This window comes from Hippopotamus amphibius, chromosome 12, assembly GCF_030028045.1.
Source record: "Hippopotamus amphibius kiboko isolate mHipAmp2 chromosome 12, mHipAmp2.hap2, whole genome shotgun sequence".
NCBI classification, from domain to species: Eukaryota; Metazoa; Chordata; class Mammalia; order Artiodactyla; family Hippopotamidae; genus Hippopotamus; species Hippopotamus amphibius.
The window spans coordinates 104010145-104026967 of NC_080197.1; the positions used below are offsets into that span (position 1 = coordinate 104010145).

General features: G+C 46.5%; 1 protein-coding gene across 5 annotated transcripts in view; it reads right to left on the reverse strand.

Annotated features, from left to right (window-relative positions):
* The window catches only part of PPM1H (protein phosphatase, Mg2+/Mn2+ dependent 1H), a 238035-nt gene that overhangs the window by 151078 nt on the left and 70134 nt on the right, over positions 1–16823 (reverse strand). For all 5 annotated transcript variants that reach the window (XR_009048495.1, XM_057703288.1, XM_057703289.1 and 2 more), the window contains exon 2: positions 684–849. Coding sequence is in view for 4 of the 5 variants with exons in the window: in XM_057703288.1 (XP_057559271.1) it covers positions 684–849 (166 nt within the window). In the remaining variant the exon portion in view is untranslated. The remainder of the gene's footprint in view (positions 1–683; positions 850–16823) is intronic.

The window sequence follows — 16823 nt, forward strand, 5'->3', positions numbered from 1 at the left end:
GGGCCGCCCCATAGATGCTAGGGCTTTGGGCCAACGAAACAAGTATTCATCTGGAAGGGCGTCAAGCACAGGCTGTGACTGGGCTGCTCTGGGGGACAGGCAGGGGCGCGCAGGGGCGGAGTCGTGGCAGGGCTGTGAGCGCGGCTGGAGGTACTCCCACTCCTCCCGAGAGGCTTCCAGGGACTGTCTCCTTCACAAAAACCCTGAAGTGGCTTCTTTAAAACCACCAAACACATATACTGGAAAAAAAAAACCAACCAACCAAACAAACAAAAAACACATATATACTAATTCTTGCAACAAAGCTCATATGATATGGGTGTTTTCTTTACTTTAAAGGTTTACAACCTAAACACCAGCTCTTCCATTTGCTTGCTTGTTTGTTTGTTTGCTTTGGCTGCGCCGAGCGGCCTGCGGGATGCTAGCTCCCCAACCAGGGGTCGAACCCGGGCCCAGCAGTGGAAGCGCGGAGTCCTAACCACTGGACTGCCAGGGAATGCAACACCAGCTCTTCCTAACTCCAGGCGTCACCTTCGCCGTGACGGTGTGACACCCTGAGCACAGACCCGCCACTCCACTAACTCTGGGGACGCGGCTTTCCTCTCTGCCACCCCAAACATCCCACGGCGGGGCCAGAGTGCGCGTGCTCCTCTCACCCGAGAGGGGATGAAGGAAGGTCTCACCGAGTTCTCCTTGAGCTGCAGTCCCTCCCCGTTGGGAAGTGAGGACCGTCTCTTGGCCGAGTTTCTGCTTGGGGTTGAGGCAATGGCCCCTGCTTTCTTCCTCACGGTGAGCACCTCACAGCTGGCCTGGTCCTCGTTGTGTGTGCTCTTCCCGGCGTTGATAACCCTGCAGGAGAGGCCAGAAGAGCCGGTGAGACAGAGCGGTGCACGGAGAGCCGGGAGCCCGGTGCTCGGGCCAGCCCGGGAGGCTCCGAGCCGGCACAACACGAGTGCCCTACTTTAGGCACGGGACCTTACAGGCTTGGTGGAGCAAACGGATTTTTTTAATGGAATTCTGCTGGCACACATTAAAACATTTGCTAAAGCACCGTTCCGAGGGCAGCTCACCTTGGCAGGTGTCTGATAGCCATGACCAACCCCACCCATCCATCTCTAGTCAGAACACTCAAGATAATCACTCTTTTGCCAATTACACTGAAGGCAGACGGCTGGCTAGGGGAATGCTGCTGCATTTCTCCGAGGGATACAGAACAAGACCACCGTCAGTCTCATCAAAGAACAAGCCAGTAACTCACAGGGCGTTGTAAAATCCACGGGGACAGAGAACTGCGTTTCAGGACCGCCATGACCACTTTTCCTTTACACACAGAGAGGAGACGGGATCAAAGGGTTATTCTTTTGAAATTATCTTCACTCCTGTATCTTTCCCCTGCATCATCACACTGCATCGTCACAACAGACTATAGGGCACGCTGACTGGTAGTTCTGGCCCTATGATCTCATGGCATGTTGATACTGCTTTCGCCTAATTACTAATGTTTTGAACACAGGAATGCTTCAGAAAAACACGCTGCATCATTCACAGACCTTTTTCTGTATCGGGTGACTGCAGACTGAGCTCCTGGGCTTCAGCACCATCTTCTTATTAAGTAATTAAGCAGCAGCTAAAATAGTTTTCCCAAAAGAGAGCGCTCCTTGATTGGCCATTGGCTGCGTTTTCTTTCCTAAACTTTAACAATGTCACACTAGGTGACAGAGTGAGTATGGAGGTTACAGACTCAGTGGCAAGGAAACACAGACACTTTTTTCTTTCGTTCTTTCTTTTTTTAATAAGGTAAGATAGATGGAAATCCACTTTAAACGTGTGGTGTATACACCACCCCATTAGTCTTGTTGTACACCCTCCTAACAATTAATTTAGAGGATGATCATTTTCAAATGACTTTTTGAAAACAGTTTTAGGACTTCCCAGGTGGCAGAGTGGTTAAGAATCTGCCTGCCAATGCAGGGGACAAGGGTTCGAGCCCTTGTCCAGGAGGATCCCACATGCCACGGAGCAACTAAGCCTGTGTGCCACAACTACTGAGCCCATGTGCCGCAACTACTGAAGCCCGTGCACCCAGAGCCCGTGCTCCACAACAAGAGAAGCCACCGCAATGAGGAGCCTGCGCACCACAATGAAGAGCAGGCCCTGCTCGCCACAACCAGAGAAAGCCCGTGTGCAGCATCGAAGACCCAAAGCAGCCATAAATAAATAAATAATAAAGTAAATAAAAAAGTTTTAAATTCTGAAATAATTACAAATTCAGAGTAAACTGCAAAAATAGTACAGAGCCTTCACCCAACTTCCCCCAAAAGCAACATTTTACATCACTTGAGTACAATCTCAAAACAAGCAACTGACACTGAGCCAGCACTGTAACCAGACTGAAGACCTTATTCAAATGTCACCATTTTTGAAATCAAATGGCTTTTGAAAATTGTAAGCCAACATATACATGCTACTATCAAACAGGAAGCAGAGCAAATTGAGATCTGAGTGCTGTAGGACTTCAGGGAGTGGGTTTTGAACAGTCTTCCACCAGACCTTGGGACTCTATGGAGGTGTTTCAGATGTTTTAACATTTAAATTTATTTTTTAAATGTATAAGCATTTTGGGAAAAAATGCAATAATTTAAAAGTTTATTCCCATCGGTTACATGTGAACAAATACATGCTAGTTTATATATTTTGTGCAGCTTTGGCATAATAAGCCTTCTATCTTTTCTCTTTGACCAATATCACTTGATTGGAAGGAGATCTGTTTGCAAAAAGTATATTTGCAGTTACTTATCTATATGCAATAGGAAAAAGATCATAAAAGTCATCTATTATATCCTCTATTTCAAATTTCTGTTCATTAAAACTGCTTCATCGCTCTTACTGAGTTTATTATAAATTTCAACTTAAGCATATTCTTACAAACAAGTCTTTTACTTATTTTACACATGATAGTTTTGTGTAAGATTTTTTTTTTAAGTAGATTGCTCCTTACAGAGCTTGAAAATCACTGTCCTCGCAGGGGGCAGTGGGGGAGTCCTGTGTAAGGAGGTGGGAATCCCTGCTGATCTCTGTGAGGTCAAATCTGCCTCTGATGTTTATCACACGCTCTCAGAGGCGAAGGGAGGAAGAGTTCAAGGTCTAGTTTTTGGCCCCACCTTCACTCTCTCTCCTCTAAGGAGGAGGCCTTTTCACATGGTTTAAGAATACAATGCAAAGATCCTACTGTATAGCACAGGGAACTGTACTCAATGCTCTGTGGTGACCTAAATGGGAAAGAAATCCAAAAAAGAGGGGATATATGTACACATGTAGTGATTCACTTTGCTGTACGGCAGAAACTAACACAACATTGTAAAGCAACTACACTTCAATAAAAATAAAACAAAAGAAAAAAAGAAAACAGTGCAATCCTTGAGGACACAATGAAGACACACACTACCTGCATAAGACCATGATACCACTAGGCTTACTGCCCAAGCTAATTAAGTTATCCCAGGCTCCACACCCAGGAAGTAGCACAGCTGGGATTCAGAGTGAGGCCTCCCTCGGACCCCAGGCCAACCTCTTCCTGCTGTACACGGGGACTTGCATCCGTCTGTGGAGGCCCCGCTGGACTGTGTGCGGAAGCGCGGAATAGGCAGATCAGGCAAGCTCAGGTCCGGGCCTGTGAGAAAGGGGAGTCTCTCCCTGCTTCTCTAGCTACTGAAAAAGGCACCCAGAGGAAGGATGAAGGACGGATGGTTCCGATCTGCCTGGCTCTAGAGGAGCCCACGTTTAGTCCAGGGGTTTGCAGCTGGACCTCCTAATAGAGAACATGCCCTTGTCTGGAGTCTCCCTTTCACATGGACGTTTGGAGAACCAAACCAGGCAGAGGAAGGAGGTCTGAAATACCACCTGCCTCTCTTCAGTCACTGACAGTGACTTCCAAGCAACATGTCCGGGGTGCGCGGGTTGCTGGACGGCGATGTTACACCCCGTGCTCGCCCACGAGCATCTCCCCTAGGGAGAGCTGAGGCGGATGGAGGTTTGGCAGGGAGACAAGTTCACAACGATCGTCCCCTCCATGCAGTCCTCTGTACAAGAGCTGAGCTGCTATTTCTGGAACTTGGCATCACCCTGACCAGTGGCACCTAAACTTATGCTTTAGTCAGGTCTTTATTTAAAAAAAAAAAAACAAACAAACAAAAAGCAAAATAAGCATCGTTGATCTTCAGTAGCTACATGCCGGGCTGACTCATCTGCCATGGCTATTTTCCGACAGGGAACAAAGCTACTGTAATTACATAAATCACGAGTCACTGTCCCCTGAATGTGCAGTATGTCTCCTGTATCTTGATGGTTATTAAACTCCAAAGTTGACCTAACGTCAGCAAGAGACCCCAGAAACTTTATTTTACGCCTGAGAAACCCAGGGCCTGGGAAGACTGTGGCTTACACAAGATCACACAGCTAAATACAGCAGAGCTATGGACACACTGCTAAGTCCCAGCTCTTTCTGCTTCTGCTCTCGGTTGTTTTAGTTTCCTATTGTGTGTCTATTCTTATCAGCACTTGGTTGGGAGGGCTGTCCTGCAGTGACTCATCAAAGCTGGGGAACCGTGAAGAACAATCACAGATGGACTTCCTTTATCATCTCACGTGACTACAGCTTGTGAGTGACACTGAGGAAATAGCAAAAAATCAGAAATGTCAACCTAGAGGGAAGACAGCAGCCACAACCCTGGAAGCCTATTTGGTCAGATACCTGATTATTATCCAGATGATAAAGTCATTAATTTAAAGCCACCGCCTTTTCAAAACACACAACTGTTATCCCATTGTTTCATATTATTTCAAATTCCCAACTCCATACAGCTTTAGTAGAAAGTAGTAAATTGATTCTTCTCTATTTTGGCTTTAAAAAGCTTGACATCTATCAACTTAAATATTTCGTCTTGTTCTGCAAATGCAAATGCTTTGTTTACTAAATGTAAATGAAACCTCCAATTCCTCTAAAAGTACATTTAGAAATGTACTCAACTCCACCTGTTTTTCAGCAGAAAAGTGCTGGTTTTAATGGCAACCGTTAAATTATCAAGTTATCTGCCTTCTCATTTGCTCAAAACCTTGACCTGAAAGACACTGACCTGATGGTGTGACACACAGAACAGGTCCTATCACTAAACTCAGGCGAGTGAGGATTCTCAACCGCTTTCGAGTAGTGAGCCCGTCACAGCAGCCACTGGCCCAGAATACCTGCAGTGGAACCCCTTTCAAAAGGATTTACAAGGACAGGTGACCCACGATGGACAGTCACAGCTGATTTGTTTTGGAAGGATCCCCACGTCATAAGTGTCGTCATTCATTACCACCCCTCCGCCTCGGCCCCACAAGGTACTCAGCAGAGGCACCAACGGAGACGATGGTCGGGCAGACCGAGTTCGCACTTGCTGTCTGTTCTTGGGCACAGTCAGTTTACTTTCTGTCTCTAAAATGGGGGTGACAGTAGTCACTTTCGATAGAATTAAATGCCCTAGCATGAAAATATCTAACAGTGCCTGGCACACAGCGAGAACTCAACATTATCAGTTAGTAACAACATATCCCACACAAGCGAGCTGCCTCCTGTGTTGGGGCCAGAGGACCTTCTCCAGCTGGGTGAGTTTGAGGGGCACCTCCTCCTCCCTCTTCTTCCGTCAGGGTCCCTCTGCCGGCCCTGAGGACACAGGGCCACCTCCAGCCACCCAGAGACTGCAAGCGGCATGGCACGACGCTTCCCAGAGCACGGGCCTTGAGCGCGGAGACCTGCTCCTCCGCGCCCTCTCCTCAAAGCTGTTGCAACCTTGAGCCACGCGTGCGACTGTGTTCTGTACACAGGAAGGCACCCAGCGGTCAGGGGTGTGCTGCCTACACATCCCCACCCAGCTCTGCCCGTGGGTGCTGCCTCTCCCCAGGTGCCGCGTCTTAGAAGCTTAGGTCCCAGACCCACGGAAGAAGACCAAACAGAGCATTTGGTTGGGTTTGATCCTTTTTTCTTTCTCTTTTTGTTTTGGGGGGGGGGGGGGGGGGTATGATTCTATTGCTTTGTTTTTAAAGGAAATAAAAGCCTGAACAGTTTAGGCTAAAAAGTTCACATGAAGTGTGAATACTGCTAAACGCCCAGTAATCACACTGCGTAAGAAGGAGCACGTGTCTTAGAAAGGCCGTCAGGCGACCTGAGCTACTGCTGACTCAGACAGCTGAGAAGCAGGCCGCGAAAGGCTGCAGGAGGGAGGCGTGGGAAATCAGTCATTCAGGGGAGACCAAATGCAGCCATCAATTATTAAAATTCCCTTTTCAAGGTAACCTCCCAGGCAATGTTTCGTGTGATTCTCTGAAGCGGTTACTGACCACCCAGATAGGCTGGAACATCAGGACAAAACTCCTAGTTCTGAGGGCGTTAACCTCCCATCCTTGGTGTGCTGGAAAACCAGGGCTCTGACTAGGATCGCAAGCCTTTGATAGCAGCCATCAGCAAAAACAACCCGCACGCCCATCAGGAATAACAGCTTCTCCCAGATGGTTTCAGCCGGCCCCAGGGAGGAGGGGGAACCGGAGGGCACCCCAGCCCATTCAGTGAACAGCCAGGCGGGTGTCACCAGGGAGGAGAAAGGGTGGAAGGAAATGGAATTCTCTGTGGTGTCTGGCTTTCACATTGTGGAAGGTGGGAGAGGCAGAGTGTCATGCAGTCAGGATGAGCACAGGCTGAGAAAAGAGCACATACGTGGACCCCGCCACACAACCTCACACCTTCTGGCTTCCGGTCCTGTCTGTGGCTAAGGAAGGGATGCGACCAGTTAGGGGCTGCTAACTGGGGGCTCAAGGGCCACATGCAGCCCACAGACAGGTTGGTATTTTAAAAGTTTTGCCTACAAGGTATTTTTTTAGAAGGTGAATTTGTGGTTGCCCGTATTTAAAGACTGGGATATTTGTATTAAAATCTTAATTTTCCCATTTTTCTTGAAAAAGAATACATCAGGCGGCACCTGTCACACTCTTGGGTGACAAGAGAGATAGGGCATTTCCTTGCTAGCTCAGCCCAGACCTCACTCAGTCCACGTCTGCCATTAAGTCACCAGCCTGACCTCAAAGGCATTTGATTCTGCCACCCTGTGATCAGATCTCTGCGACTTCATGAGTAAACCAAGAAAATTATTAGCTATGTAGTACATATGGATCGAAATAATTACTTTAAAATATTGTGTTGCCAAGAGAGATAAAACAAGAAGACCAGGGCATGGCCTCCACGCTCAGGGAACCCACAGTCATCTATATGGTAGGGAGACCTTCCTATAAATAACCGATTTGTTCAGATCGATGCCACGCCCAAGGTGTATGTCACAGGAGATCCGAAAATGCAGAGGAGGAGACAACTCTGCAAAAGAAGAGTCATGGAAACGTCACAGCTGAGCTGGCACCTGAGCTCAGCCTTATGGAATAAAAGAGGGAATCAAGAGTCAGAGAAAAAACAAGGCAAGACTTTCCAGGCATCAGAATACCTCTGAAAACAGAGTGAACTCTATAAAGCGGGGTAGGTGTGACTTAAGTACAGGCTTGGTGCGGGAGCTACATTATAACTAGACCATGAAATTCTACAGGAACTTTATCCTATAGAGTCTATGACCCATGGGAAGGATCTAAGATGGTTTAAAGAAGGGTCTGATATGATACAAGTCATTTAGGAGAACAACAGTAGCGGCCTGATGTAGGATGGACTGCAGAGGATAAATGACAAAAGGGAAGAGACCAGCTAGGGTCTCTCATCACAGTCCGGGTGACAAAGAGGTCACGAATCAAGCAGCGGCTTTGGGCAGAAAGGAAGAGACAGCGTCAGAGCGGGTGAAGGAACTGAGAATCCTAGTTAAGCCCCGCTGGACACGGGCGGTGGAGGGGAGAGGAGCGCAGAGGGTGCGGGCAGGCAGGATGCACAGATGAGGTTCCCCAGTGACGCGGGAGGTGAGACAGGGACACGAGGCTTGGCATGGGTAGTTCTAGGGGAAGAGAGAATGAAACTGGTTACAGAAAGACTACGGCTTGTTTCTGTACGGCCCCCAAGCTGACAATAGTTATTACATTTTTAAGTAGTCATAAAAAAAAATCAAAAGAATATTATGTGACATGTAAAGATTTTATGAAATTAAAGTTTCCATGTCTATAAATAAAGTTTTACTGGAACACAGCCACATTCACTCATTTACATACTGTCTATTGTGGGCCTTCAGGGACCATGGCAGTTAGCGGTTTCCACAGAGACTGTATGCCCGCCAAGCCTGTAGTATTTACTATCTGTACCTTTACAGAAAATATGTGCTGACCCCTGAACTGAACTGATTAGACTGAATGCTCTGAAACTGTTTCTGTAGGCCAAAAACAGTTCAACACTGACAATTTCACGTCACTGTGCATAACACAGAAGTGAAGCAAAGAGAGAGATGCAGGTTTGGGTAGAATTTAACGTGCATCTTGGTGTTACCTGTAATACCAGCTTTGCATGTACTCTGCTGGTAACATTTGGGGACCATCGTTAGCTTCCAGCTCTCTCGCCAGTGTAATCAGATCAAAAAACACTACAGAGGGGCCTCCCTGCTGGTCCAGAGGGGAAGAATCCGCCTTCCAACGCAGGGGAAGCGGATTCGATCCCTGATCAGGGAACTAAGATCCCACATGCCGCGGGGCAACTACGCCCCTGCGCCACAACTACTGAGCTCACGCACCTCAACTAGAGAGCCTGCGTGCTGCAACAAAGAGCCCTCAAGCCACAAGGAAAGATCCCACGTGCTGCAGCTAAGAGTCAATGCAGCCAAAAATAAATAAATAACGATAAAGTAAATAATTTTTTAAAAAGTACAGATCAAAAGAAGATATGGTATTGTCCCAAAGATCTTCCTACCTAAATATCAATATCTTCTTCTTCACATTGGCTGTTTAGAAATGAACTTTTAATGTAGTAAAGGTAAAAATCAGAAAGCTGCCATTGGGCACTTCCTTTCAATTATTCTCCGGGTCTTCTTGGCAAAACAACTGATATCACCAAAGACCAACTTCTGCATTTAAATCAGGAAGTCTGCGCCCTGTCAGATGCTGGAGCAATTTCGGTACAAGACCACAGTCCCTCTGTGGGGCACAAGGGAAATCAAAACACGGCCTACCTAAAAAGGACTGAGTGTGGAAATTCTGCACTAAATAAAGCAGAAAAAATAACTTCTTTGCAGGTTCAGAACAATACAACTTGCATATAGCTGTTAGCGCCTGTTGGCAATTAAGAAAAAAAATAAAAAGGCAATGTCCTCAAGGCCACTACATTACTAAAGATACAGTTTTCTTCCTTTAGTTGACCAGATATATCAGTACTATCAGCAATGTTAGAGAAATGTATTTTTCAAAACAAAGTGAAAGTCGATTTCAAACGGGTAGCCTAAAAAAAGAGAACTTTAAAAAGCCCGAAACTAATGAAATGAAACCAAAAGATAAAAGTAAGGTAATCTCAACAGACATCAAACAAAATATATAAATTTTTAATGAGCAGTTTCCTCAAAAACCCCAGATACAATCTTGGTTTTTTCCTTGCTCTGGGATAAAGAAAGTTCTGGGCCATCTAGGGCTCTGATATTTTCCTTTTTAACCTTAAAGCAACACAAGAAGAACAATTTTATACAAAGAGGATTGTTTGGTGGTAAGACGGATGAAATTCTAACTTGGAATTTCTGAGTTCCTGCTTTAGAAAACATCATTTAAAATGTGCTCTGTCCTTTGTCGGCAAGGTCACGGCCACTCGTCCACGTTCCTCAGATGCGCTGGCTGTGTCCCTAAACACACACAGGGCAGGAAACACCAGGCGGGGTGCAGACGGGCGCGTTTCTGCTGGAAATCTGGGTGGAAGCTGGGTAAAGCCGTTAAGAGCAGAGAGACTCTTCGCCAGGTCTAAAGGCTGGGTCAGCCAGAAAGTAGCTGCAGGACTTTGAGTAAATCCCTGCGACTGTTTCTTATCAGTAAGACGGGGACGTGAGCAGTGCTTTCCTCGGAGAGTACTCGTCTGACTGCTGGAAAACAACCACTTAAAGTGCTTTCCATCTAACAACTGAGTAAATGCTTGCAACCCTGAACACTAGAGAGGTGTGTCATCACCCTCATTTTATTGGCCCCACCAATATCACATGGAAAAAGTTTCAGTTAAACGTCCTAGACAAGCCAAGCCGTTCTGGCATTTTCTCAGAGCCACCAGGTTTGAAACGATGTATTGTGTTCACACAAGCAATGCTCCTGTAATTAGTTGCACAACAGCCTATAAACAGGAACACAGGTATTGCAAGCAGGAATTGTGACATGCCACAGGGTTTCAGCACTCCATTTGTTTTTCCTGAGGCAAGTAAAGTATTACTGCAAATGTACGTTAGAACAATGATTAATTTTCCCCTCATTACTTTAGTCGTTTTTTTAAAAACACATTTAACTGAAAATAACCTGCTTTGGAAAATCTGCACCCTTGTGTTCACTAACTTGTAGAGAAGGTGTGTTTTGTTTCCAGATTAAAGGCTGAACAACAACAAAATAGTCCTTTGAAAGCTGATTTTTATCTGATCCAATATTTCTACCTTTGTGCCCAGACTCTGTGACAAAAGGGTCTGTTAACAAACCAAGCCTCCCTAATTTATAAGGAAAACAACATGTGAGTTTAACCCTTGAGGCCCCAGAAGGGCCAATCTGGGTTCCATTTTAGAAAAACTGATCTCTCCACTCTCAAAAAGCTAGAAAGTCCCATGAGACTTTGCTATGTATGGCCTTGAAGGAGACAAATGCGCTGATAAGAACGTCAACTGTTTAAAACTGGATGCCCAGTATCATCCTTAAATAAAAAGGACAAATTGGGCTCCTAATATTATTTCAACTAGTTAAAGACAGACATGCTTCCTAATGTTGGATGTTGAGTTTGGTTGTTTTCTGCATCTCGAGTCACACAGCAGGAAGCAGGCACTCAATGCATGTTAGTTGAATGAACAAAGGAACTTATATTCACCATAACATCCACGGGGGACACCAAAATAATGCATGAGCTCTAAGCCTACTTCTTTCTTTCTTTCTTTTAATTAATTAATTTATTTATTTATTGGCTGCGTTGGTTCTTCGTTGCTGCGCACAGGCTTTCTCTAGTTGAGGAGAGCGGGGGCTACTCTTCCTGGCGGTGTGCTGGTTTCTCATTGCAGTGGCTTCTCTTGTTGGGGAGCATGGGCTCTAGGTGCGTGGGCTTCAGTAGTTGCGGTACGTGGGCTCAGGAGTTGTGGCGCACGGGCTCAGCTGTTCCACAGCACGTGGGATCTTCCCAGACCAGGGATCGAACTCGTGTCCCCTGCACTGGTAGGCAGATTCTCAACCACTGTGCTACCAGGGAAGCCTTCCTATTTGTTTTTTAAAGCTTAAAATAGTTTTCCTGGGGGGACTTCCCTGGCGGCTCAGTGGTTAGGACTGCGCTTCCACTGCAGGGGGCCCGGGTTCACTCCTTGGTCAGGGAAGTAAGTTTCTACAAGCCTCGTGGCATGGTCAAAATATATATATTTTATTGGGGTTTCCCATCAATTCACTTCAAGGAAAATAAACCTATGTTCCAAAGAAAAAATCATTTACTTAGCAATGCTCACGAGAGCAAGACATAGAGTGAGCCCCAAACATCCGCCGAGAAGTGGCTGGTGAGGCAGAGCCTGGTCCCTCGGGGTGGAGTCTGTCCAAGCTCTCTGCTGCTCTCTGCCTCACAGCCAAGTGACTGCTGTGATGGGAAAAGCGACTTCTGCTTTTCTGAGCTGCTGCCTAGACATTTCACAGTATGGTAACCCTGCTCACATCCAAAGGCTGGACATTTAGATGAGAACTTGAGTTTACGACGCCCACCAGTAGTTCCCACCGTGCTTGTCCCAGGGCACTTCTGAAAATAACCACTTAGAGTTAAGCCCAAGAAAAGTGGATATACGAGTGGACGGACGGACAGGGAGACAGACAGAGACACACACACACACACACACACACACACACACACACACACACACACACACACACACACACACACACACACACACACACACACACACACACACGAGATTGAGTCAAAAATTATCCGCACTCTGGCTGTAGAATTTATTCTAATTAACTTTTAGAAAAGACAAATATATCATTTTTTGACATAATCTTGCTTTTCAATACACTCTGTCCATCTGTCAACAAGCTTTCATATTCCCTCATTAAAAAATGTTTTGGGCGAGCTGCGAGCCACGAATGCACCACTGTCTTTACTCCTTCATCAGAAGTGAACCTTCATTCTCGTAGGGCTGCTTTCAGGGGACCAAACAGGTGAAAGTCCGATGAAGCAAGATCAGGACTATAGGGAGGATGCTTTAACACCTCAAAACTAAGGTTTTGCAGTGTCGACAGAAGTGCGTGGACGTGCACGCCCTCAGACCACAAAAAACGAGTCACTGCACGCTGCTCTTCTTTTGTGCAAATCACAAGTGGGGTGTCCATTTTTGCTCAAATCACAGTTACAAATGAACTGATGTTGGGGCTTCCCTGGTGGGACAGTGGTTAAAAATCTGCCTGCTCATGCAGGGGACATGGGTTCAATCCCTGGTCCACATGCCTTGGAGCAACAAAGCCCGTGCACTACAGCTACTGAACCTGCGCTCTAGAGCCCACATGCCACACTACTGAGCCCACACACTGCAACTACTGAAGCCCACGTGCCTAGAACCCATGCTCCACAACAAGAGAAGCCACCACACTGAGAAGCCTGCACATCAAAGAAGAGTAGCCCCTGCACGCCGCAACGAGAGAAAGCCGGTGTGCAGCAATGAAAACCCAACACAGCCATAAATAAATAAACAATAAAAATAAAACATAAAATAAAATCTCTATCTTTCAGAAAAAAAAATGAACTGATGGAACACGGTCACACCTGCACAGTTAGTGGGACAGCAGCCTTGAACAGAAAGCGCTAAGCCAGTGCGGCCCACAGAAGTTTTCATAGAACCGGAGTGCGGGTCATTTTTGACTCACCCGCGTATGTGTGACTGGTCCATTTTGCTGTACACCTGATACTCACACAACATTGTAAATCAACTATACTCCAATAAAAATTTTTTAAAAAGGTACCTCCACCCCAACCGCTTTACGAGTACAGTCCACCCTCCTTATCCGCAGGTGTGAAACCTGCAAACACTGACTGACATCATTTTGTATCAGGGACTCGAGCATCCACAGAGCTTGGAATCCGTGGGGGGTCCTGCAACTGACGCCCGGGGACACCCAGGAAGGACTGCCACACAGGCTTGCTCCCTTGCTGCTGACCTGGCATGGAGAGCTGCCCGTCCCCAGGCTCATCGCGCCCCCTCAACTTTGGAATCTGTAAATTACGAATCTTGTGAGTGTACTTCCTTTGTATGGGTGCATTAAAACTGTCTCCCATCAAAACGACCCACGGGTTTCACGTCCCCAAAATGGGAGTGGGATGCTGGAGGAGCCACGGGCCACCCCACGTGGGCGGCTTGCGCCTCCTCCTTCAGCTGGCTGTGATCCGCATACTCTTAATTCAGCGCTTGTTCCGTTCACGCGTTCTGTTAACAGGGACAGCCCGCACCCGGCGGCCTTGGCCAGGGTGGCTGTGCAGGAGGGAGAGTCCAGAGGCCCGAGAGGGAGCAGACAGCAGCAGAAGGGCGATTCTCACACTATCAGTTTAAAGCTGCCCGGCAACGCAACGAGGTACATCAGAAGGTAGGAATTCCCTTCACCGGAAATGTCCAACAGCTGCCTGGTCACCTTGCAAGGGTATTCTGAGGATCTCTGCGTGCATGGGAATTTCTAAAACATTTTTTCCCAACTACTGAGTCTGTATCTGTCCCTGCCCCCACTTCCAGTTAGTGGGAAATCTTAAACTGCTTTCTGAGCCTAAGTTAATTTCTTATAGAGCATGGTTTAGAGCCGTTCTAAGATAATCCTCTGATGCCTAGTAAACCATGGGACACAGGGCAGGCCTCTCAAACTCCCCGTCCTCACTAGCCCTTTACCGTGGGGATGAGCCCGTGAGCCCCGAAGGCTGCTGCTCCCTGGGACTCCCGTTTGGTTTTTCTTCCTACCTGGGAGACCGCTATTCCCAAGGCTCCCCTGCGGAGCTCAACAGTAAGCACTGCCACATCCCTGTCCACAGCGCAGAGCTCTGGGGCATCTGACCTGCATCCCTGCATGCCTCCACGATACCTGCATCTGCATCTTGCACACATTCAAGCTGCCCAAGCCTGTGCGCATTTTCTCCTTCTTTCTGCTGTCTACCTCTGTCTCAAATACCATCCTTCTGGTATTCCTGTCTTCATGGACCAAGAATTCCAAAGAATGTCTCTGTCCTAGCTTCTCACTCTCACCCACATCTAGTTCCTCAGCCTACAGATTCTATCTCACAACTATGACCCAGATCCCCCAGCTCCTGTGCCTGCTTCAGGCCCTCGTAGCATCTTCGAGCAGCACTGCAGAAACCTCCTGACCCGTTAACCCTCTTCCAATAGATCCTGTAGAGCGTGGCAAGACTGACCGTTCTCAACCATGAACGTGGCCATGTCTCTCCCATGTTCTAAGCCCGTCAAATGGACTCTGAAGATTTCAGGGTAAAATATAAACTCCTTAGTTGGCCACACAAGGTTCTTCGTGGCCTGGTCCCACGCATACTATCAGCTTTCCCGCCTGCTCTCCTCACATCTTACTCTCAGCCATAAAAGCCATCCTGTGGTTTACAGAAGGCAGTACTGCTGCATGCCACACACCTTACACACGCCTTTTCCTCCTCCTGCAATGACCTATCCTCGTCTTGTCTGACAAACGCCCTCCCCGCTGCCGGCCTTCAACACTTAGTCTAAGGACCACATCACCCGAAGGCAGCTTCACGAGCACCTCTTCACTGCGGTTCGTAAGCACTGCAATGTAGCCGTTAGGCAGTGCAGTAGTTAAAGTGAAGGAAGTTATAAGAAACGCGGGCTGGTTTCCCAGCTCTGCCACTTATTAGTTGTGTGACTTTGGTAAGTTAATTGGCCTTCCTAAAACTCCGTGTCTCTAGCTATAAAGCTGGGCTACTGTGAAGGCTGAGAGAATGAGTAGGTGCAAAGTGCTCGGCAAAGACCTGGCAGAGACGTTTTATCTGTCCAGACCCACTTTCTTCTAGACACTGTCTTTCCTTTCTACCCGCCTCCATCCCCTCATAGAACTGTTCCCAGGCCACACACACGACTGGTCTAGGGATGGCCATCTAGGTGAGCCAGCCTTCCACGGAAAAGGAAAGAAAAAAAGGGCAGGGGAGAGACAGAGAGAGAGAGAAGGGAGAAAGGAAGTATTATATAACAGTACAAATTAGAAATAAAGAGAATACCGGCGGAATTTGAGTCCCTAGACCAAGACTGCCTAGACCTAGCTGTTCCCAAAACTCACGTATCCCTGGAGTATCGGGGTAACCCCAATATCCTATAATAAAGTCCCCTTGGGTGGCTGTCAATTGCTAGTTAAAGTCTAACAACACCCAACACTCACACACTCATTTGTACTATTATTATAGTGACAATTAAGTACAAGGAAGGCAGAGATAGAACCTTATTTGATGTTTTATTATCAGAGACTAGTGTAGTGCCTGATATACAGCAGGTAGTCAAACAGCTAGAAGGAAATGTGTGTTGACATCAGGGAAGAAATAGTAACTTGGGGTTAAAATTCTCATCACACGCTCAAGAATCTCTAGATACCTATCCTAAGCAGTAAAAGAGAAACTAAAAATAAAAGTAAAAATAAAAATAAGAGCAAAAATGTGACAGTTACAACCAAAACGAGACACTGAGATACAATTCTGGGGGACTCTGGTCAGGCATATTTAGCCCCTGAAGATCCTTAACTTGTTATCGATTGAGCCAACCAAAGTTTATTGGGAACACTTTTTTTTTGTTTTTGAGCTGCATTCTATGAATAAATGCTGAACTAATGTAGAGAACCATTCCTGACATTTACCATCGGGAGACAGTAGGATGTTCAATTGTTAGAAACTCAGCAAATGAGAACTAACCCCCACTCCCAACCACCACCCTGGGATGCGGAGGTGCTTACGTAAGTCTCAGAAATTGTTGGAAATTCCACAGACTCCAAATGAGGTAACTGCTTACCTTCCTTACGGCATTTCGATCTAGAGAGCAAAACAGATCTCACTGCTGCAGGATCCTGGCTGTAGTGAGAAACAGGCTCCAAGTGGCTGAGAATGAATTTTAACAGCGGAACCAGGAGCAAGAGAGGAGATCGGGGGGAAGAATTTTTCTTCATACAAAGGGCCGTGAGGGTAATTTTCATTTCATTACCTTTCTAAACTGCATATTTTTATAAGTGGGTTGCAACATATCCTTTCTGCATTGACATGAAGTATGAATTAATCCGTAAATAATAAAAGCAGTACACAATTCTCACGTCCTTCATTTTCGAAATACTTTCTAACTTATTCATGCATTCCTAAAGGGCCACAGTGCAAAAGTTTGTGAATAAGACAACTGATTGACTCAATATATGTTTTGACCAAAACACCATTAGATCCATTTACAGGCATACCTGGAAATTTTACTAAACAATGAAGCACAATACTGAATGACAGCAAATACAATTTATGACTCTGTTTCCACGGGAAAGTACATTTAGAATTCCAATCTCTGTTGTTTATAACAGTTTTCAAACTTGTGTGTGCCTACGAGTCACCTGGAGAACTTCTGAAAATATGGGTCCCACAACAAGAGATTCTGACTCAGTAG